At 44.6% G+C, this 21,792-nt stretch overlaps 1 protein-coding gene across 1 annotated transcript; it reads right to left on the bottom strand.

Annotated features, from left to right (window-relative positions):
- Nucleotides 1–123: 123 nt before the first annotated feature.
- Nucleotides 124–20,153, bottom strand: trip11 (thyroid hormone receptor interactor 11). The gene is made up of 21 exons (XM_012823549.3): nucleotides 19,479–20,153; nucleotides 18,210–18,286; nucleotides 17,934–18,044; nucleotides 17,363–17,674; nucleotides 17,185–17,253; nucleotides 16,390–16,555; nucleotides 15,387–15,671; nucleotides 15,105–15,145; nucleotides 14,897–14,995; nucleotides 14,348–14,557; nucleotides 11,138–14,170; nucleotides 10,699–10,839; nucleotides 10,187–10,368; nucleotides 9,771–9,934; nucleotides 9,206–9,309; nucleotides 8,977–9,076; nucleotides 7,900–7,981; nucleotides 7,656–7,770; nucleotides 4,260–4,382; nucleotides 3,967–4,105; nucleotides 124–1,107 (listed from the first exon to the last, which is right to left on the bottom strand). The coding sequence occupies exons 1-21, from the start codon at nucleotides 19,615–19,617 to the stop codon at nucleotides 896–898; spliced, it is 5,904 nt and encodes a 1,967-aa protein (XP_012679003.1). The 5' UTR covers nucleotides 19,618–20,153; the 3' UTR covers nucleotides 124–895.
- Between the last annotated feature and the right edge of the window lie 1,639 nt (nucleotides 20,154–21,792).

The raw sequence follows: 21,792 nt of genomic DNA, 5'->3' as shown, positions 1-21,792 counted from the left end.
ACAGCTCAGAATTTTAAGGAGGCAGTAGAGTAACTATAAAGCTTTTTAAACTCCCAATCCCATGTTGCCAATACCCACAACATTTTTTTAAATTATTATTTATTAAACAAAGAAATCTAACCATTATCCTGTAAATGTGTTTATTCTTGTGCAGCTAGCAGACTTTGTAAAAGTACATGTTTTAATTTTCACAAACCCAAAGGTTCATTCAATTTGATGAAAAAAGTATGATTTGCGCACTTTCCACAGTGCCAGAGAATGAAAAATATCCATCATTTACAGGTTTAACAACATATTTATATCACATTGCAAACAGAGGCCCAACATCCCTAGCCACAAAACCTTAGCCCTCGTGGATAGCTGTTGTTACTGTAACACTTTGTCATATCTGGAGACTGTCTGGAGAAGAAGAGAAGAAAATAAAACAGAAGGAAAAATCTGTATGGTTTTAACAGAAGCAGTCAGCCATTTAAATCCTTCTGTGGTTTTGCCAGACGACATCAGGGGGATCCCACACCAGATAAATTGCACGATTAAAATAACTAAATGATAAAAAAAAATCCTCTCGATTATATGGTGCAGTGTAGGCACACTTCTCCAGACGTTTTAAACACTACAAAGCATCGTCTCAAACCAGATACCTTCTGGTTTGGCACCATCCAGTTCTCTGAAAAAGTCTTACTGTGACCTCCCAGCAAAGGGAAGAGAACAGTCTGGAAGAACCCCAAATAGGATCACCTTTGAGGGATGTGATGTTTGCATCTGTAGATTAGAGGGGCCTTACAGCATTATAGCAGCGCTATAACTAATTGTCCTGGCTTTGCTGTCCAGTCTGCATAGTGTCTTGATGGTTGTGATTGGCTAAAGTGCGTTTACGGGCACTGTCAGGCACCACTCATTGCTTGAGTAGGTCTTTGAGCCCACTGGCTTCGGCAGAGACGGGGACGGGCGTGAAGGAAGGAAGAGAGTCAGAGATGGGCTTCATCAGCAAGTGCCCACTGCCTGCTCCAGCGCCACCTCCAGGATGGAGCAAGGGCACTGCAGCTGAGCGAGGAGCCAAGAAGGGATTGGACTCTGAAGCTCGCTTGCCGGGTCCTAGTGCCCCACCTGTTGAGGGATAAATTCATAACGTGAGTATAGAGTAGAACCAACTTCAATTCTATTTACTTGATTATGCAGAGCCGTAAACAATGAAAACAATAATAAGGTGCTCACAGAGGGCAACAGTACATGGTGACATAGGAAACCAAAAATGCTTTCTTAACCAGAAAGTTTGAGCAGAAACCACCACGAAAATGATGATTCATTACAAACCTTAGGATATCTAATTAAATCCAATGAAAGTATCGTATTAAAACTATCCTGAGCCGTACTGCAAAACCAGACAGGAAATAGAGTCCTACATTACATGTTATTAAAGAAACAGGACTAATTAGGATTCCTTCAAAATGTTGGGCTATTTTTGTTAGCTTATTGCTGCCTGACAATGTTTAGCACCTTCAATGTGGTCTGGAAACAGGGGACAAAATTACATTTTTGGCTTACCAGTCAAAATGGCTGATACATCAAAAAAAGTTACCGGCCAAGTATATTTTTTTACCCACCAAAATTAAACAATGGTTTTCATAACATTTTGTATATACAACCTTAATTTAAGAAATCCTATAGTAAAGACACCATTTACCGGGCAAAACATTATTTTCATTATATTATTAATTTGTACTTGTTCAACCTCAAAATTGATTTAGATTACTAATCTAATAAATTGACAATCACTAAATAAATCGAGTGGCAGTGCAAGCTCTCATAGCCTCGACTTTCATAATGGACATGTCTCCTCTCCTCCCCTTCAAAATGCATGAATTTAGGAAGGGACCTTTATTTTGAAATGGCCATTTACAATTTAATAACGGAATACAATGCCGAATAACATAATTTGCAACTAGGTAATTTAACTTTCAATGAGATATCAGTTATAGATTCAGCTATGTTGTGAATTTCATGTCAAGCGAATGTCCTATATCAAGCTAACTTCACTGCGCTGTCGGCAATCCATCTAATCACATACATGACACCAAACGAATGGGGCATGAAACAGTGGCCGTGAGTATGACAGACTGCATAACTTCCTACCACCATTAGGAGGCTAGAAGAATTGGATTTTAACATAAAGGCAAATTTATGCGCAATTTATGCAGTAAATAAACAGAATATGCAGCATCTGAAAACATCAAGTTGAGTTCCGCAATCGTATAGATATGGCAAGCAGTTTTAACAGGATCAGATTTCTACAGAAATCTACATGCCATTGACGCGTGGCCGGTGCTAATTCTGCGCCCTGTCTAGAAACCATCCATTGAATTCCAACTGGGCTAGGGGTGTAGGTAATAAGCGATGATAAATGTATCAAAAATCACCTCATAGCTCACAAACAGCTCATGGAAATTTGGTTCTAAATAGAGAACATCTTTTCAAACACATTTGGGTTATGAGCTATAGTATCGAACAGCCTAAAGTTCCACATTAACTCCTGTTAAAAAACATCCAAGTGCAGCATCTTTATGAAGCCATAACAAATTAAGGTCCATCTAAAAATTCTGGTCTAACAAGTATCGATCTAACTGGTCTAGGTACTCATGGAATTCATTCATTGTGTGATTTAATCAGAAACTCTTGCTATGAAGCAAATCACTTTCTGTAACCTGAGATCATCTGAACGTCTTCTTGTCTTGGCCAACAAAACTTAAGCTCGCCTATTGTTCTCTCTCGTATTCTCTCGCTGCCTCTCTTATCCTTTAATCCCTGAAGACCGTTCTACATGCCACCTCTCTCTCCGCGTGGGAATCATGACTCCTGCACTGAACTCTTCCACCAGCAACTGCCTAAGATTTCTCGTTAACTAAGAACTGAGCACAGCTAACTGAGTAAACAAGTCTATTTAGCGTGAGCAGCTACAACACAAAGCCTGCTAGCGAACTTACAAGCAACAGGAGCACAGAAAGCAAGTTAGCGTTCTCCATTCTTGACTTCAGAACACTGCACAGTAAAGTCTTCAATCGACATCAGAACCACAACTCCTCCCAGCCTGGCTCATCCATGGACATTGGATTCGCCAGAAGAGCAAGTTAACGCAGCCCTTTCCCAAGGTCTGGTAACAAAACTCGACACATTTAGCTAGCACAGAGTAATTGTTTAGATGGCTAATCTTTGGACTGCTTATCTCTCATCAATGTTAATTTATTCATTTGGTTTGTCCACAGAACTCAATTGTTGTAGTATTTGTTCATGGTTGTTGTTAGTTATGTTTCACACAGATGCAGCAGTCTTGCATACAAACTAACCATTTTCTTTCCTGACCTGCCACCATTATCTTATGCTGACTACACACACTCTGAATTGGCCCTATACATAGCCACCCACGCGGACAGAACTTAAAGTTCCCGCGTCACACAATTATTTTGTTGGTGACCTAACACACATGTTCACGACCGTGCACATACATGCACACAGAACAAGGTGGAACAAAGAGACACACACATTCTTCCTGGTGTGCAGGCACTCACTCATGCACTCGTTAGATTATATAGTGTGTGTTTTACTTTTGATCATTTTGTAAATAAATACTTTTGATTATATATGCTGGTCTAATAAATGTGGCACAAGAGTGAATGCTGCCAACCTCTACTATTCCGAACTTCAAAGACCCTCAACCTTTACTAGCTATTGATATAGTAATTTTGGATGTAGTTATTAAGTTAATTGTTAATCAGAGTTCTAAATTGATAGTTTAGTATATTTTATGAGCCTGATTCATGAAACTGATTGGTGACTGATCCTTTATTTTTACCACTATGGTAGACTCCTAGTTGACATGTAGTGTGGCAGCAGTGGAGTATAATCACTGCTCTTGTATGATAGAATCCTATTTTTAGGGCACTTGGACGGCAGGTCTGTTTGGTTCATTACCTGCTGCTGGCGTACTGGCGGACATCCGGCCCGGAGGAGGCGCACCTAGGGGTTTGATGTCGTAGACAGGCAGCTTAGGTGCTGGAAGTGACGGCGTGGACTCTGTTTCCAGGAACTTCACGAACATCTCCGAGAAAGACTGTGGAACCCAAACACATACAAGGCAGCTTGAAAAATGTTTTCCTTACCACCCGTGTTTTCTAAAAAAAACACAGACTTCAAGGAATAGGTTTCATTAAGAGGGCTGTTTTCCCTTCATTTCTCTTCATGTCGACTTGTTGGGGCGTGCTCACCGAGTTGAAGCTCTGAGCCTGATTGGGCCTCTGCGGAGTGTTGGGGACACTCTGAACTGCTCTGCCACCCAGCCAATTGGACATCCAGCCAGTTACCCCGTGCCGTCCCTCATCCTCCAGCATCTGATGGGAGACCAGTAAACATACGGCACATGCTGTAAATGACGCGCTAAAAAGATATCGGGTAGAAATTCTTTGATCTGATTCAAACATCCAGTTGGGTTGGTTAGGAAGCCCATTTGGAATAGCCAATGGCTTCCTTGGATTAGCTGTGGTACATGTACTTTAATTAGATGCAACTAATCTATTAATCAGTCAAACAAGCAATAAAACCATACCTACAAAAGAAAAGGATTACCTACATCCTGACAAACTTTTGTATAGGTACATTTAGGCTGAAGCAATTCTTTTCTTTTTCAGGTATCTTGATTCTTTGCATTCCAAAAAGCAAACAAGACAACAAACTAAATGAAAAGCAAATGCTGTTAGCATTAGCAACAGTTGCTGCCAAAAAAACAGCGGAGTTGATTTTACTGAGGATCCATGTCCAGCAGGGACTCCTTGACTGAATCACCTGTGCCTCAATGTGGCTGGAAGGAGCAGCGTCTATTACATAATACATAATCAAACATATTCGCTTGGTTTTTGTCTTGTAACCTTTTAGATCTTGGAAAGCTGTTATGAATGGACCTCTGCCAAAAATACAGCCAGTGCTTAGAGATACTACAATGACTGTGTAACCCACAATGGAATGCTCACAGGAATTCTGAAGTCCTCATTATACAAGACCAGATGCTGCTTTTGCTATATTTATCAACCAAAGAAGGCCACAATGATGAACCTCAATCTTTGCCAGTAAAAATGAGCTCACAATTCTGTGTATATTTGTCTAAGAAAATCGTAAAGAGGTTTCAGACAACTAGCGAGAATTCTTTACTCGCTCTAAGGTGGCAGATGTGTATGAACAGCATACAGTTGGAGGAGATTATTTCCAAAAACAGACTGAAAACTTCAAGAACAAAGTAAGATCAAGTGAACACGTCTTCCTCTGTCTGTTTGATTTAACCACTCTGTATGGTACTCTGGCATCAAACCTAGAAAGTCTTGGGCATGAGAGGCAGGAATGCTAGCAAGGAGGCTAAATCCATGGGTGCTAGCATTAGTACTCAGCCTCTGTTTCTACTGTGTTTGTGTTTCAATGTAGGCTTGTGAGCAATGACACATCACAATTCATTTGATTGGCTAACCAAAAAGTCTAAGCATGTGGGCTCTGTATGGGTTTGTTTACAATAGAAGCTACGTTATTTACTTGCAATACTTGCAAAGACATCTGTACATGTGATAGTTGTTTGGGTGACATTCCAACACAAAATATGTTTTACTACGCAGCAGCTCCTGCCAGCTATCTTCTCAAGGATGAGATTAAATGTTTTTAGTGTTTGCTGTAAAGACATTAGCTGTAATTGGTTCTCATTTACTGGTAAGAGAGAGAAGCAGCTGGCTTTCAGGAAGATAAGGAGCACAAGAAGGAGTTATCCTCTCTTTTGACCTTGGTCCCTGTACCACCCCCATGAGAAATATTTGCAAGCACAATCATCACCACTGTCCCTAGTCACTGCTGGTGGGGGGAAAAAGCGGGAAGGACTTGACATGGATATCCCAACACCCATCCAAGAAACGCCTCCAGGGGAATTCAACAGAAATTATTTGAAAACAAAACAAACGATGACTTCAACCTCCTTGGTGGGGAGAAAATATCTGCAGTTCTTAAAAAGAAAAAGAAAAAATCAGCTGGAAAAAACAAATTGAGGGTAGGTTTCTGGGTCAGGATTTGGAAACAGCATTTGAGCTGTAAACACACATCTTAGAGTGGAAAATTGCAATAGTGAAGGGAAGTTTGGTGGAGGGGGGGGTGAAAACACTCTCAAGAGTACAGAAGTGTAGAAAAAGCCTTTGGAAGAGTTGTAATCACATTTTGCAAATCTGTTTTTCTTTAAGGCAGTTGGGTAATACGGTCTAAATAGCTGGAAGCCGTCCCATTAAGCCTCAGCCGCAGATTCACCGAGGCTGAGGAAATGCTTTCAAAGCTGGAGCTGGACTCAGATGCTCCTCCTTACGACTGCTGGAGAGCTGATTGTTTTATGATGGTTGGCGTGGGGGTGTCTAGTGCCTGAGGTGTGTTAGCTTATGCTAGCAATTCGCAGTTTGTGTTGTATACTGTATATTTCCATCAGAAATACAAAAGACCCCTGAAAGTAATGAAATCACCATTTAAATCAAGGACACTTCAACAAGGTGCCAAAACAAACTGGACTCCTTACACCATGCTGCCCATCAAAGTATTTCTACTGTAATGCGAGACAATATTCCCCCAAAGTATTTGGTTTTGAGATTTCCCCAATCTCCTGATAAACTCTTGGCCATGTCATATGATAGGACCCCAAAATATTCAAAATTTTCAATTTAACCAAAATCAACTGTGTGGCTAAGCAGACACCCAGCAAAAGCTTAAATCTCAGCTGTTCTGGAATATCATCAAGGGTAAAAAGATAACGACCCAGACACAAACACACACTGCTGAGTATTTTTAGCTCTCAATAGAGGCCCACATTTCCATCTTATTACTGTAGCACTTCAGTCTAATGGTCTCCAAGAGATACATTTTTTTTATTTAATCCTTGAAATCTAAAGGGATATATCTAGGTATTAAGAGCACGGGAAACAAAGACCCTTTCCAATGAAAATTCATCCTTGTTTGTTCTACATCCAACATCCTGGCAATATAATGCTATTTCAGATGATCATGGTAATATGGTAATATTACTTAATTAACATCAACGTTTGATCATAGTAAATTATTATTATTAGTTATGTCATAATGCTGAACAAATCGTAAGTGAGACAATTTTCTCTTGGTATGGATCCAACAAAAACAAATGACCAACAGACGCTTGACAAAGAGAGCAAATAATTTCACTCAGCTGGTAGTTGGGTATCTATAGTAAAACACTCATGAGAAACAGGGATATACTCCAATCCCTTGATGGAAAGGTTGTGAGTTGTTGCTGAGCTAATGTTGGTTTAATACCACAAGGGAATTGAGAAATCTCAGAGAGCACTTATTCAAGCGGACATAAGATGATCGAGAAAGGACAGAGGAGCATGTTACGAAAGAGAGTGACCTCATGAGCCATGTCACAGGTCAAAGGAAAAAACAGATTAAAGGACAGAGGCATCAACAATGCAGGAAGAATACCGTCCAGTATACGCAGAGGTCATGTTATTTTAGTACAGAGACCTTTTTGTTTTACACTGACTTAGGAAAAGTGACTCAATAATGTGTAACTGTGTGTGTGTGTGTGTGTGTGTGTGTGTATGTGTGTGTGTGCTGCTTACACTGTCAACCTCCTCTCGTTCCACTCCAAGGACACTACCCATGAGCCTCAGCACCTCTGAGCGCTTGTTTCTCGGGGTGTGGAAGTACCCAATGAACAGGTTCCTCATGAGTACCCTGTGGGCATTACAAAAAAAATAAACATCTCTTCTCCATGTGTTCATATTCTCAGTATATAGACAGTCATGCCGTAATAGTTTATGCTTGTTTGTACTCATATGGCATTGAGTGCAGTCTTCAACTTACTTGTCCACTCTGCCCTCAGTGCTGTTGAGCAAGTTCACTAACTTGTTTTGGGAATCTTCTAGCATCTCTTGCCTCACGCTCGCTGCAAGAACACACACACACACAAACATTCTTATCTCACAGCTCTTGCACTCTGCTGCTTTCCAGATGTCTGGGACAAGTCTGACCTGAGGGATTAATTCTCTGTCTGAGCATAGTTGCACGAAGGGACCAGGAGGACATGCCAAAGTAAAGGCCCCCCCGATCAGCACCGGTCCTGGCAGTGCAGGACAAAGCGCCCTGTCAGCCAGAGCATAGCCTTATTTAACCATTTCGCACAGTGATTTGGCAGAATAAACAAGCTCAATCTCATGCCTGGGGTCTTACAGTGCCTGAGGAATTCGGCAATCACACAAGGGAGGTGTGCTGGGGGTTTGGGGGGTTTCAGGGGGTTTGGGTCACGGTGAGAATGTCTGAGAATGTGTTATGTCATGATGTCATTATGAGAAGTGTGATACGAGTGTGGCTTGGTCTGGGAAAGGGCAACCCTGCTGGGTCAGCAATGAGCTTGAAAGTGTGATGGATTTTATTTGTGTTATTCCAGCTCGCAGATAAGCCCGTCAGACCGTGCCTGCCTGTAGATGTGGGGGAAAGGGCCCAGGATTTGACGGCCATGGAGAAGAGAAACCCAGATCCGTTCAGGGTTTGGCTGGGAGCAGAAGGTTATAAAACAAACGTGCTGTCAGTCAGTGCCTGTGAGGAATTTCCGACGCAAGCACCCCGGCCGCCTCTAAGCGCCTAGACACACGTAGCAGATGCATTCTACATTCTTTTGCACGAGATCTCAGACAAGGAACCACTATACTCAGATAACATTAGGTCTGGTGATTTTACATTAACACAGGCATGTGCTGACCATTTAGGCATATTTAGGCTCAGAGACTGAATTACATAAGGTAGAGCTATGAGATTACTACATGCATAGCAGTCGTTAAGAAACATCTAACTCTAAAAGTTAGGGAATGAATGTATTCTGTGGAGCCTAGGATATGTTATGGATGAATATCGTTCAAATTCAGGTGTGTAGTTTCAGTAAACCTTGCTTTTGCAGATCTTCGATCTGCTCCTCTTTGAGATCCAACTGGTCAGTCAGTCTGGAAGCGGAGTCCAGTGCAGCAGTGGCCTCATCGAGGTTCAGCTGTACGAAACACACACACAGACAGTCAATCATGAGTGAGGCCGCCGCATTACAGGAAATGATGCAATACCGTGACAACTTCACAGGCAGCGCTGTAATTAAGTGAGCACAGTCACGGTGCTAATCTACCTTCAGGGCTGCAGCTTCATCTGCAAACTTTTCTGCTTTTCTCCTCCACTCATCCTTCTCCCTCTTGTACTTGTCCAGCTCTGATGAGTACATGGCCTTCTCCTCTGCAAAGAGAGAGAATTAAGCGTTAGTTAATTTCATGAGACTGTTCAATTCAATTCCAATCAATTTTATTTATATAGTGCCAATAGCAATTGAATTGGCATTAAGGCGTTTAACAGCCCAGCCTGAACCCCTAGAGCAAGCAAAACTGTGCTCATCATTTCAGAGTTTTACAGAGCCCAGTAACAGTGGCAAGGAAAAACGTCCTTTTAACAGGAAGAGGGAAGGGGGTGGGGATTGCAGAAGGGAAGAGAGGAGGAGAAGAGATAGGACACAGTCAATCAAGAACAAGAACAACACATACATCAAGTCAATCGCAGACTATCCTGACAATTTAGTTAATTTGCAACTGTCAAACCACAAATCAGAGTAATATTATTCCACTGATATTCATATTGAGTACCACGGTCACTGAATATTTTATTTTTGGAGAGAACTTTGACATGGGAGTGACGTGTCTTGCCTTGCTGGAACTGCTCTAGCACCATCTGCAGGTTAGAGAGGGACATGGCGTACTGGTTGAGCTGCTCCTGGGTGGCGCGCAGCTGCAGCAGGGCCTCGTCTCTCTGCTTGATCACCCCATTCAGCTGCTCCTGCAGGGACTCCACCTGCAGACTGGCCTGCTGACTGCACGTGTGCACACATACAAAGACAACATGTTAATTACAGTATGGAGACAACTCAAGACAAACACAACCTCTGCCCCTTTGTTCAGCCACAAACACTTATTTACAACCTGAAACAACTGAGTGATACACAAACTACCCTCAGCATGCAGACAACTTCACAATACCTGGCTAGTGGCCATCAGAGGCTGCATCTTAACTTTTACTGACATGGTAACTTCACTAACTTAAGACCACCTCACAGCCATCTTACCTGGCGTTTTCCACTGCACTGGAGGATGATGTCAGCAACGCTACCCTACGTCTCAGCTCAGCCTCGCGGTCCTCGGCGGCCACCAGCTCCCGCGTGTGCGACTCCTCCATTTCCAGCAGGTGGTTGCGCAGGCGCCCCAGTTCCTGCTGCTGCCGCTGCTCCTTGTCCCGCAAGTGCTGCGTCTGCAGTGACACACAACATGTGTTTGGATTAGACAGACTGTGTACACAGTGACGCTTACATACATGGTGGTAACGGTGCTTGTGGTTATGAGAGAGAAAATTAAATACTCTAATCATCTTGATTGTAACTGAAAACAAACAATGTGAAGTGAAGTGAAGTGAAAATAAATCATGCTAAATGTTAAAATTTTATTTCAATTTGTTGAGGTACAACAAATTGAGGTACATTCCATTTACAACGACAGGAAGACACCCCAGTTGGTGAGGAATGGTAACTCCATTACAAAGACAGCATTTTGTCAGATCAGTGACTGGTGTCATCCCTCCCACCTCACTGTGGAGAGCTGTGGTGTCCATTTGCTTCTGTTTGAGTGCCAGCATCACTTGATCCCTCTCCTGCTGGAATGTCACGGCCTTTTCCTGCATGGACCTCACTTCGTTCAGCAGCTGGTTCAGTTCACACGACTTGCCCTGCAGGACAAGATCAGCGAGTACTGAATACAAAAACTAATCAAAGAAAAATGAAACCACAAGTGCTTGAAATATATTTCTCTGCAACACCTGAACCTTGACATTCTGTTTGAACCCTGTATTTTTCCAGGGATTTCTTAGCTGTCTGGGAATGTGGACTTCAAAATTTAGCGAAACAAGAATTTGTTGAAAACCCAGACCTCTAGACTGTCCTTAGTGAGGCATTTTAACTCTGTTTTACTTACCGAACTTGCTGAACCTATGATTAAACCCACTTTGCGCTAGATATGTGACTGACCTGTTCTCTGTCCTTGAGCATCTTCTCCATGGTAGCGGCCTTCTCGCTGGCAGAATTCCACTGGAACTCCCTCTCGCGCAGCAGTAGCGACACCTGCATGTTGGTCTCCTGGAGCGCCCGGAACTCAGACTCCTTCTCGCGAGAGCGTGCCACCACCTGCTCGTTCTCTTCACGGAGCTTGCGGGCATCCAGTTCCAGGATCAGTGCCCGTTCCTTAAGATTGGTGACGGCCTGCCGCAGCAGCTCGTTGTCGCTCTCGCGGTTCCGCAGGCTTTCGGTCGCCTGGTTTAGCTGCTCACCTTTGGATTGGATCAGCAGGTCCTTCTCCCGAAGAGAGCGCTGAATCGACTCTAGCCGCTCACGGAGCTGCCGCATCGCCTCTGCCTTTCCCCGCTGTTCACCCTCGGAGGCAGCAGCTGCGTCTGACAGACGTCCGTTGTTCTCCTGCAACGTCTGGACAGTGACATTGCGTTCAGCCAGCTGCCGGCGCAAGAATTCCAGTTCCTGTCTCAGCCCCTCGTTTGTAGCTGCTGCTCCCTGCTGGAGGGAGGACTCCACTGCAACTGGAGGGGCAGCCATCGGAGGTGGGGCCATAACCAAAGTATCAGGGCTCTGTACTACACAATCGAGTTTCCCCAGCAGGACCTCTTTGGTACTGCTGAGCTGACTAATACTCTGCTGCACATGGACAAGTTGCTGGCCAAGAGAGCCTAGCCTTTTCTCCTTCTGCTCGTAGCTCTGGATGAGACGGGCATAGTCGCCAGACAGGCTGGAGCTGCAGGCACTGTCGGCCGTCACCTGGCCCTGCAGCTTGAGCAGCTCCTCGTGCAGCTGTGCCGACTCGTGCTGCATGTTCTTCACTGTGGTGATCACCTGCTGCTTCCACTCTTCCATCTTCTTCACCTGCTGCTTCAGCATGTCACGCTCTTGCAGCAGCTCCTCAAACTGGTTACTGCTCACGCCTGACCCGCCACCGCCCAAATCCCCGGCCGACGACGCCTGGAGGACGGTCACCAACGTCTGACACTTCTGTGTCAGCGCATCAGTCTCAATGTCCTTCTCACGGATGATGCGGGACAGGTTCTGGATGGTCTCACGGAACATCTCCTGGCTCCCCGTGGGATCGCTGGAGCAGGAGATCCGCTGGTTCTCCTGCTGGAGCTTTAGGAGAGCCGCCTCCTTCCCGGCCACGACATCCATGAGATGGTGGTAGTCAGAGCGCAGCTGGCTGTTCTCCCGTGTCTTCTCATTGAGCACAGCGAGGACTTGCTCCCGCTCCACAGCGTAGGCCTGCAGCTGCTGCTGGAGGAAGAGCACGTCCTGGCTGTGTCCCCCTGCACCACTCATGGACACCCGAGCGTGGAGGGTCTGGATCTCCAGATCCTTCTGCCGCACCATCTGAGAAAGCTTGCCCATCTCATCACGGGACACCACCAGCTGGTCCAGCTGTTTGGTCAGGGACAGGTTCTTCTCATTCAGCTGGCTTATCTCATTCTCTTTCTCCTTGATGCCTTTCACCAGTTTATCGATCTCCACCTTCGAGAAGTCGTGCTTCTCATTGCCATTATCCCTGCTGAGTGACTGGGTCTTGTCGTCCTCCTGCAGGATATCCCTGCTTGGTGGGGACTGGAGTGGATTCTCTGCTGCCTCCTGCAGGCGAGCGATCTCCTCGTCCTTGGCTGTGATGAGCCGCTCGTAGTTGAGGGTGTTCTGTTCATGCCGTGATCGCGCTTGCTCCAGCTCACTCTGTTGGACCTGCAAGGCATGCTGGGCCTGGAGGAGAGTGCTACGCTGCTCCTCCGCTGCAGCCCTCAGGGACTGTGCTTCCTCGTCAAGCCGATCACGAGCAACTTTCAACTGGGTAACCTCTGTCTCTAGCTCCGTGATGATGTCTAATGTCCGGGGCTCAGACATCGGTTGCGGCCGGCTTTGTTGGTCCTTTAGCCTGTCGATCTCCTCCTTCAGGTGGCTGTTCTCCTCTTTCATAACACCTTGCTGCTTGTCCTTGTCCTCCACCGAACGTTTCAAGGACTCTGTCTCCTGATTTGCTCTGGCAATGGTCTCTTCCATCTCCTTCTGTGTCTCTGCTGCCTTAGCTTTGAGCAACTCTGCAAAGCCATCCTTCTCTTGCAGGAGCTCGGTAAGCTGCTTCTGCCCTGCCACCGTGATGGAAAGCATCTCGTCGGTGTCCTTGTGGTCAGCTGTCAGCTGCTCAATATCTCTTCTCAGCTGGCCAATTTCCAGGTCCTTCTCCTGGTTGAGTTTGACTGCCCGCTCATGCTCAGTCTGCAGGGCAGTGGCATCCATGGACCGGGCTCGACTCAGTTCCTCGATGGTCTGCTGGTATTGTTTGGTCTGGTCAGAGAGGCGCTTCTCAGCTTGGGTCAGCTCGCCTTCCAGCTGGCTTTTCTCCAGTTTATGAGCCTCGATGCGGGTGTCCTTCTCCAGCACTGTCCTGCTAAGGCCTGCCTGGCCATCCTGCACCTGCCTACTGAGCTCCTCCACCTTAGCCAGCGCCTGTGCGCCCTCTTCCTTCAGCCGGCGGTTCTCCATTTTCATCTCATAGTCCTCGGATTTCACCTTCTCGTGGGAGTTTCTCATCTCTGCCAGCTCCGTCCTGACCTCATCCAGCTCCCTCTCCTTGTCGTCCAGCTCTTTTCTATGTCCCTCGGATTCACCCTGTCTCTCCCCAGCTTCGCCCAGCTTGTGCTGGACCATTTCCAGCTCACTCTCTCGTTCCTTCAATGTTGCTTTCAGCTCGGAGGCCTCATGTCGAATCTCTTTGGCCTGCTCATGTGACTTGCTCAGTTTGTCTCTCAACTCCTTTACTGTGGCCTCCAGCTGTTGCCTGCCCATGTGTAAATCATTCAAGGTAAAGGCACTTTGGCTGAGTTTCTCCTTCATGGCCTCAAGTTGTTGCTGCAGCGCCCCCTTCTGGTCCTGAGCTGCACTGAGGTCTGACTGCAGATGGATCATTTCATCATCGGCTTCAGTTCTCTGGCAGGAGAGCTGATCCTTCAGGGCAATCAAATGCTGCAGAGACAAAGCACATACTTTTGCGATGCAATTTACAAACAGATCACGTGTTGACATAGAAAATGTCAAAAAGTTTTAAATTCAGCACACACAGCTTATTTTTTGATATAAGCAAGCAAAATATTTAAGTGCTAAATGAAAAATGCAAATGTTACTGTTAGTGACATGACAGACCTGTGTGGCCTCCTGGTTCTGCCTATCCAGTTCCTCCAGCTCTGCAGTTAGTGTGTCCTGATCCAGTTGGGCTTGAGTCAAAGCCTGCTTCTTCTTCTCAAGCTGGGCCTTCAGCTCTGCCACCTCCCCCTGCTCCACACCCCCAGACTCTCCCACCGCAGCCTCTGCTACCCTCTCCTCTGCAGTCTGCAGTCTTGCTGCTAAGGCATGCTACAGATATGAACAAGGGAAAACAAGAAGTCAGTTTATATTGATCTGGAAAGGGCTATATAAAATGAACAATAAAATATAATGGGCAAGATGATGGACAATTAAATAACTCTTTCCATGACACTGCACAGGTCTTTAAAAACTGACAATCCACATATCTATTTGTAAAAACCAAACAGCAAAACTGCACAGCACTCCATGGAGGGGGTCAGATTATGGTTTCTAAACAAATGTCTTCTCATTAATCACCATCTGCATTCTTGGGTATCTTCTAAGCTTGGGTAGCATAGAAGCCTCATCATCGGACATACATACACACTTACAGATATGAGCACCCACCATTTCTTTTTCCAGTTCATCCTTCTCAGTTTTCAGGGTTCCAATTATTGTGTTGAGCTCCAAGATGTCTGCATGTTCAACCTCAGTCTTAGGCTCACTCTGAAAAGAATATGTAAATAATACGTAAAATGCCAGCAGCATAATAGAAATTGCAACAGCAGAAAAGACACTGTGAATAAAGACAAGGAAAGCAAGTCTGCATACAAACCTCAATAAGATCTTTTAACGTGGTTATCTCTTTCTCTGCCCCTAAAACACAACAAAACAAAATGGATCATATTCCTACAAAGACGGTAACCTCTTTTCTGAAACCAGACCTGTCCATTATATCAAACTGAATAAAAGGGTACAGAAGGGTCAGCTAAAAGAATAAAGGAAACCAAAACCTTCAAGCTATGCTGTCTACTGTGTAATGAAGACAGTGCATACCGAACTTGAAATGGTACTGATTAACTGAAACAGATTTGTATTTTTTTTTTTTTTATTTTACCATCGAGTGCCTTCTTTAGTGCCTGGATCTCTGCATCCTGCTGGGCCTTGAGCATGGCCTTGCCCTCCTGCTCTTGCACGCGTGCCTGCAGCTCGGACACCGAGCTCTGCAAGCGGCTATAGTTGTGCATCAGCTCAGCGTTCTCTGCCCTCGCCTCCTCCCTCTCCTGCTCTAGAGAGGCACGCTGACCGGCGGCCTCCTCCAGGCTGGCCGTCAGCTCGAGTAGCTTCTTGTCCTGATGCTCGTGCCCTGGAGGATTCAGGGATGCTGGGCTGAGGTTGCTGTCTGCGATAAGAGATGATTTGAAGGATGAGAATAGATCTGACACACAAATAAAATTAAAAAAGCAGCTGCCAGTATCATTGGTGGTCAACTAAAGTCACTGTTATTCTGCAGACACTGTTTGCTGCAGAAACTGTGCCTGGGAAATGTTTGGTTTTGAACAACTGGGACAAAACTATCTAATCAGAACCACACACACTGCATTCCAAAAAGCCTTCTGTGCCATTGTGTTCCTACGCTGTTCTCATGAATATTTCATTTATTATTCAAGTTATGTTTACATTGCTTAACATCTAATAGAAGCTTCTGCTGTACAACTACATGTAGTGAAGGAGGAATGTGGAGATCATTGTGGAAATAAGTTCACCCTACACAAATTAGCTGAATCTCACAACAACCAGTCAACAGTTTTTTTTTTTAATAACCCCTATAGATTCCTGCAAACTACTACTATGAACTTTAAAAACTGGCTTATGAAGTTGTCAGAGGGGTAATTTAGCAGTGGTCGCATTGGCGCCAGCACACTTAGAGCCTCATGAAAACACTCCCACTTCAGCTAACCCACAATTTCACACCTGAAAAACATTGAATTTCTTCTAGGCAGCACTGAGCATAAACACTGAAGAGTTCTGAGAAGACGTTTTCAAAATGTCCTTTAACCATTTACATATGGCTTCAGTACTGTAATCCATTCCCAAGGATGCTCCTCATAGGCTCCTACCATTCTGTAGCTGTTCCTCCAGCTCCTCGATGCGCTCCTCATATTCGGCCAGCTCCTGGCGGTGTCTGCGCGTGACCTCGGCCATCTTCTGCCGCTGGACGTCCTGCAGTGCCGTCAGTTCATGCTGGTGCTGGTCTACCTCATGGCCCATAGACTCCCTCAGCTCCTGAGAACGAGGGAATGAAAAAGAGAGAATGTGAAAGAGCACGAGTGACGGTGTCTAAAACAGAAATGTCATGGTCATTTTCCCTCTGACCAGATTAAAGACAAATGTAATAGTTTAACAGGAGGCAGCAGTTTTGTGTCTACAGTCCCAGTTACACGCGGCATTTCAAAGCAACCTAAAGCATATGACCACACTAGGATGCATTAACTATCAGGTGTGCCACATGATTGTATTTTCAATCTCTATGAAGCCCAAGAACAGATTTGTTGGTTTGGATTGCCTCTGGATGCTAGTGTGTGAACAAAAATCTGACAGAAATCTAGATATTCCAAGATAATTTTAGATATTTTCAGGAGTCACATAACAAAATATGGAGACAATATCTTGCATTCAGAAACCTTTGCAAGAATTTAATTTTTAATACTTCAATCAAATAAATCTGATCTCACATTAGACCACAAATGTGGACAAATCTGATGAGACTGAAGAATGAATCTGATCTGGGAGTTCTGACCGCTGAATTCAGGTATAAAACAGCAGTCCTAAAAATGGCCTAACACCAAGACCCTTATATAGGAACTGCTTAGTTTCTCTAACTAATCAGTGTCATGTGCTTGGGGTGCTCAAACCTTGATAATCCTCTGCAGTTTCAGCATTTCGCCCTGGTCATCACTTTCTCCTCCTGATGTTTTGGAGGCCTGAATTAAACACAACAGCGACGCTGTAATCACCAAAATGTATATAAATATTCGATTGATGAATGGGACCTCTGACTAGGGGAGGGGCAGGAACATGGGCCATCTCTACCTGAGCCGAACGTCTCCAGTGGGACGCCTCTGCCTCCAGCCGCTGCACCTCGTTGGACAGGCGGTTGATCTCCTGCTGGGACCACAGCACGTCGCTGAAGTCCATCTCGTCACCATGGAAGCCGTGGTGGGCACCGGTGGAGTGGCGCATGAAGGCGGAGGAAGTGGTGGTGCCGGTGGCCGAGGTTGTCACAGGAAGCAGGGCAGGCTCTGAGGAGAGGGAGGAGGCGACCGCATGATGGGCTGAGCGCTCCAGCTTCTGCATCTCCTCCTGCAGGGCACTCTGCCGAGCCTTGAAGTGGCTGATTTCCACCTGATCACACACACACACACACACACACACACACACACACACACACACACACACACACACACACACACACACACACACACACACACACACACACACACACACACACACACACACACACACACACACACACACACACATTACTATCTCTTACTGTGCCAGTACTTTGATCAAATAATATGTTATACACTACAAAACAAACATGATAAACAGGTCTTCACAGCCACTTCTTGTTGCCTAAGTCTATATAGGGACTGGATACCTCTTTCTGTTGCAGGATGGTCCTGTATTCTGTAGACAGCTGTTTATTCTGCAGCTCAGACGCTTCAAACCTTTCCTCCAGTTCTGCATGGATCTTTCGAAGACGGTCATACTGCAGTAGGACAACCACGACACACAAACACACATGTGAAAAGCCCTTCCCAACACGTACACATCTCAGAGAGGCATCTAAAACATGTACGGCTATATTTAATAACCAAACAGATATTCTGAAATGCGCTCATATTTAACACTTGAACAAAAAAGATCAGCAGACCTCAGATTTCTGTGAAGCAGAGGTAGCTTCAAGGTCCTCCAGTCTAGATTTGGACACCTGCAACTCTGTGGCAGCATCTGTCAGTGAGAAAATCATGCATTGTCATGCAAAATACTACATCATGTTATGACATTATCCCTGTAATGACAGTCTTGAAATGACAAGAGAGCATAATGGATTGTGTGTTTGTGAGAGGAATGTGGGACAGTGAGGAAAGACATTTAAAATACCACTTAAACAATACACAGTTAACCTCAGAAGGAGGTACGAGCTGACACAAATGACACAAAATAGTCAAGATGCCTGTCTTACTACATAACTGAAATACATACATCAGGCTGGGACACTGTCCCTTTAAACCGGGGCATGCAAGAGCAACCTGATCTGTCTGAAATCAAGTTAGGAGTTCTGCTACACAACGATAGCAGTGCTAGGAGCATGTGACACCACTCCACTCTATTGGCTACACAAGACTGAGCCATGGGCTTAAACAACACAACCAGCAGCTGTTTTCTGCCTTTGCTCATGAGGTTATACGCGTATAAACCTATAAACGGACATTATAGAAGATAGGGATCTATCAGGTAGTGTAATTCAATTAGATAATTTATACTTATGGGATGGAGATCATTTGTTTACTTAATATGTGTAGCTTTGCTACCTCTCTAGACTGAAAATCATGTCAATAAACAAGCATTTGTATACCAATTAGTAAACAAACGATCAATCACTTAAAATATACACAGACTGACTGTACCCTATCCACTAGTATGCTGAGATTTCCATTATTTTTTAAAGTGCTCCACTGGTGAGATAAAATGGTTCAAATTCGTATCGTAATGACCTTATCTTTGGCAGGTGAGTCATTCATCGCTATCTACCAGATGTGTATATGCTGGAATGAGATGACCAAAGTTCTCTGTCCGTGCTGTCTGTTGGACTGTGTATTTAGTTTTGACAGAGGCAACATATTGACATAAAGACCACGTTGGTTGAGTTTAGGCTACACGTTGACATTACACCATATATGACAGAGGCCATAATCATTTCTTTTTTGCCTATTTCTGATAAGGTTGGGACAGGTTTAAATAAATATTTTAACTATTTATCAAGCGCAGCTGACATCTACCTAATACAATTATTGTAAGAGTTCCCCGGACGCTGAAACGTAAGAATCTGTAATCCATATGGTCGATAGTGTTGCTGGCTTTGACATCCAACGTTATTTCGCTAACTAGCTGGCTCGTCATAACAGGTAAGGATACTCACCTCCAACCTCCTCCGCCCCCTCCAGAAGTATGTCTTTGGTGAAATTTGAGATTTGTCCTGTAAACGACGATAGGCTTCCTCCAACCTGGCCGAGTGACTGGCCAAGCCCCGAGCCCAATCCACCAAGCCAGGAAGACATGGTCGCTCAGTCAAAACAGTGACAGTCCAGGCAGGTTTGCTAACTAGTGATAGCTAATTTTGATTGCTACTTTAAGCTAAGTTAACGGTGGTCCCGTCTTTAGTCTTTTGGCTTCCCCGGCAAAGAAGAAACGGCCTATTTTCATCTGTATATGTCTCATGGGACGCTGACAATTTAGCTCCAGATCAGCACCAGGGCAGATGTTTTTGGGCTAGCCTCCACTTTGAGATATCATTAAGGGCGCCGGTGTTAACTTAGCTTGCTAGCAACCGCTAGCTACGTGTTTTGCTCCGTGAAGGTTCCTACTGTAACGTTTCCGTAGCTGATTCGTTGCCAAATTCAAAGTATACCCATACAGCGATAACGTTCGAATAAGCTCGATTAGACATAAGTGAATTGTAAGGTCCTGCGGCTTTGCGATGTCCCCTCTAAAAGAGAACTTTATTTTGGTTTGGTTGCACGTCGACAACTGCCACCTCGACTGCAGCCATCACAGCTGCGACGTGTACGTCAGAGAATACGTGGAATGCCATATGGCATGATGGGAACGTAGCGGACCAACATTACCCAGTAGCCACCCCTATGCTATCCATTGCAGCACATATGAGCAATAGTATCTGTCTACAGAGCCGCAGATATGTATTTACCTAAGATCTTTGGTTGTACCCAAGCAGCTTCACAACAGCAGTTCTATCCCAGTTGCACTCTATAAAGACACTGAATGGATTGTAGACTCCTCTGGTTTGTATTACGTTTTTCTTCATTAGCTGAAATAATTATCAGCTCAAAATATCGCTCAACTATTCTTGAATTTAACCTCAACGCTGAAAGTGGCCTTTAATTATAGTGCAGTAAATAGTAATGGTAATGAAAGTACACTTCTACTACTTCTGAATACATCTTTACTTCAAACAGACTTCAAATGTGAGCATAATTTTATTGGAACCACCAAAACAATCACACACACAAGAATACAACTTAACTGACATTTAAAAAAACTATCAAAGAACGGAACTTAAATAGATGAAGCTTTCGAAAGTTTTAACGTTAACCCTACGTTCGCTTCGATTTAACGTTACCTTCATGTTGGATTGCTTGGCTAAACAAAATGTGCAATGAAATGTGTTGCAGCATGTGAGACATCCACAGGAGACATGGCAACGATATCCCTTCCCGAATGTCAATAAATTATGACAGAACCAGCACATGGCATGGGTTAGCGGATTCACTGTGTCCTACTGCGCATGCGTTCAATGCAACTGGGATGTAACCATACACATGAAACTGCTGGGGTAAAACTACGCTCAGAGCCTTCTTCATATGACCGCTCATGAGGATAGTACAGGCAGATGTAAAAAAAAAAAAAAAAAGCATGACAAAAATGCAGATTTTAATCTACTCACATCTATATATCAGTAATCAGGCCAAACCAAAACGAGTCGAGATTATATCTGGACCTGTTTAGGAGTCAAAATCCTGTAATGTGGAAAGTGTGGACCTGGTTGTGAATGAAGACAGCGACGAGGTACAGATCGCAAGACAAGGGGTAGGGGAAACCTGAGGAGTCGTAACACTTGCAACACAACACGCATCTTTTTCTTCCTTTTTCCCGCTTCAAATCTGCGCACAAATAACTTGGATCGCTCTCTGAAGAAATCCCCTTCCGACTGTTTGGGACATCTGGAAAATTGATTGTCTGGAAAAAGAAAGGTGAATGCTACTATGAGTCCTGTGTTGTGCCAACAGTGAAGCATCCTGAGACCATTCATGTGTGGAGTTGCTTCTCATCCAAGGGAGTGGGCTTACTCACAATTCTGTCCAAAAACACTGCCATGAATAAAGAATGGTATCAAAATGTCCTCTAAGAGCAACTTCTCCCAACAATCCAGCGGCAATTTGGGGAGGATCCATGCATTTTCCAGTATGATGGAGCACCATGTCACAATGCAGAAGTGATAATGAAGTGGCTCGGAGGTCATTACATTTATATTTTGGATCCGTGGCCAGGTTCCCCCCAGATCTTAATCCAATCGAGGACTTGTTGTCAATCCTCAAAAAGCGGGTGGACAAGCAGAAGCCCAGAAATTGTGATAAACTCCAAGCACTAATAAGGCAAGAATGGATTGCCATCAGTCAGGATTTGGCCCAGAAGCTGATATCCAGCATGCCAGAGGG

Source organism: Clupea harengus, chromosome 14 (genome assembly GCF_900700415.2).
Source record: "Clupea harengus chromosome 14, Ch_v2.0.2, whole genome shotgun sequence".
In the NCBI taxonomy this organism is placed as follows: Eukaryota; Metazoa; Chordata; class Actinopteri; order Clupeiformes; family Clupeidae; genus Clupea; species Clupea harengus.
Note: the sequence above shows the minus strand (reverse complement) of the source record. Positions and strands in the feature narration are given on the sequence as shown.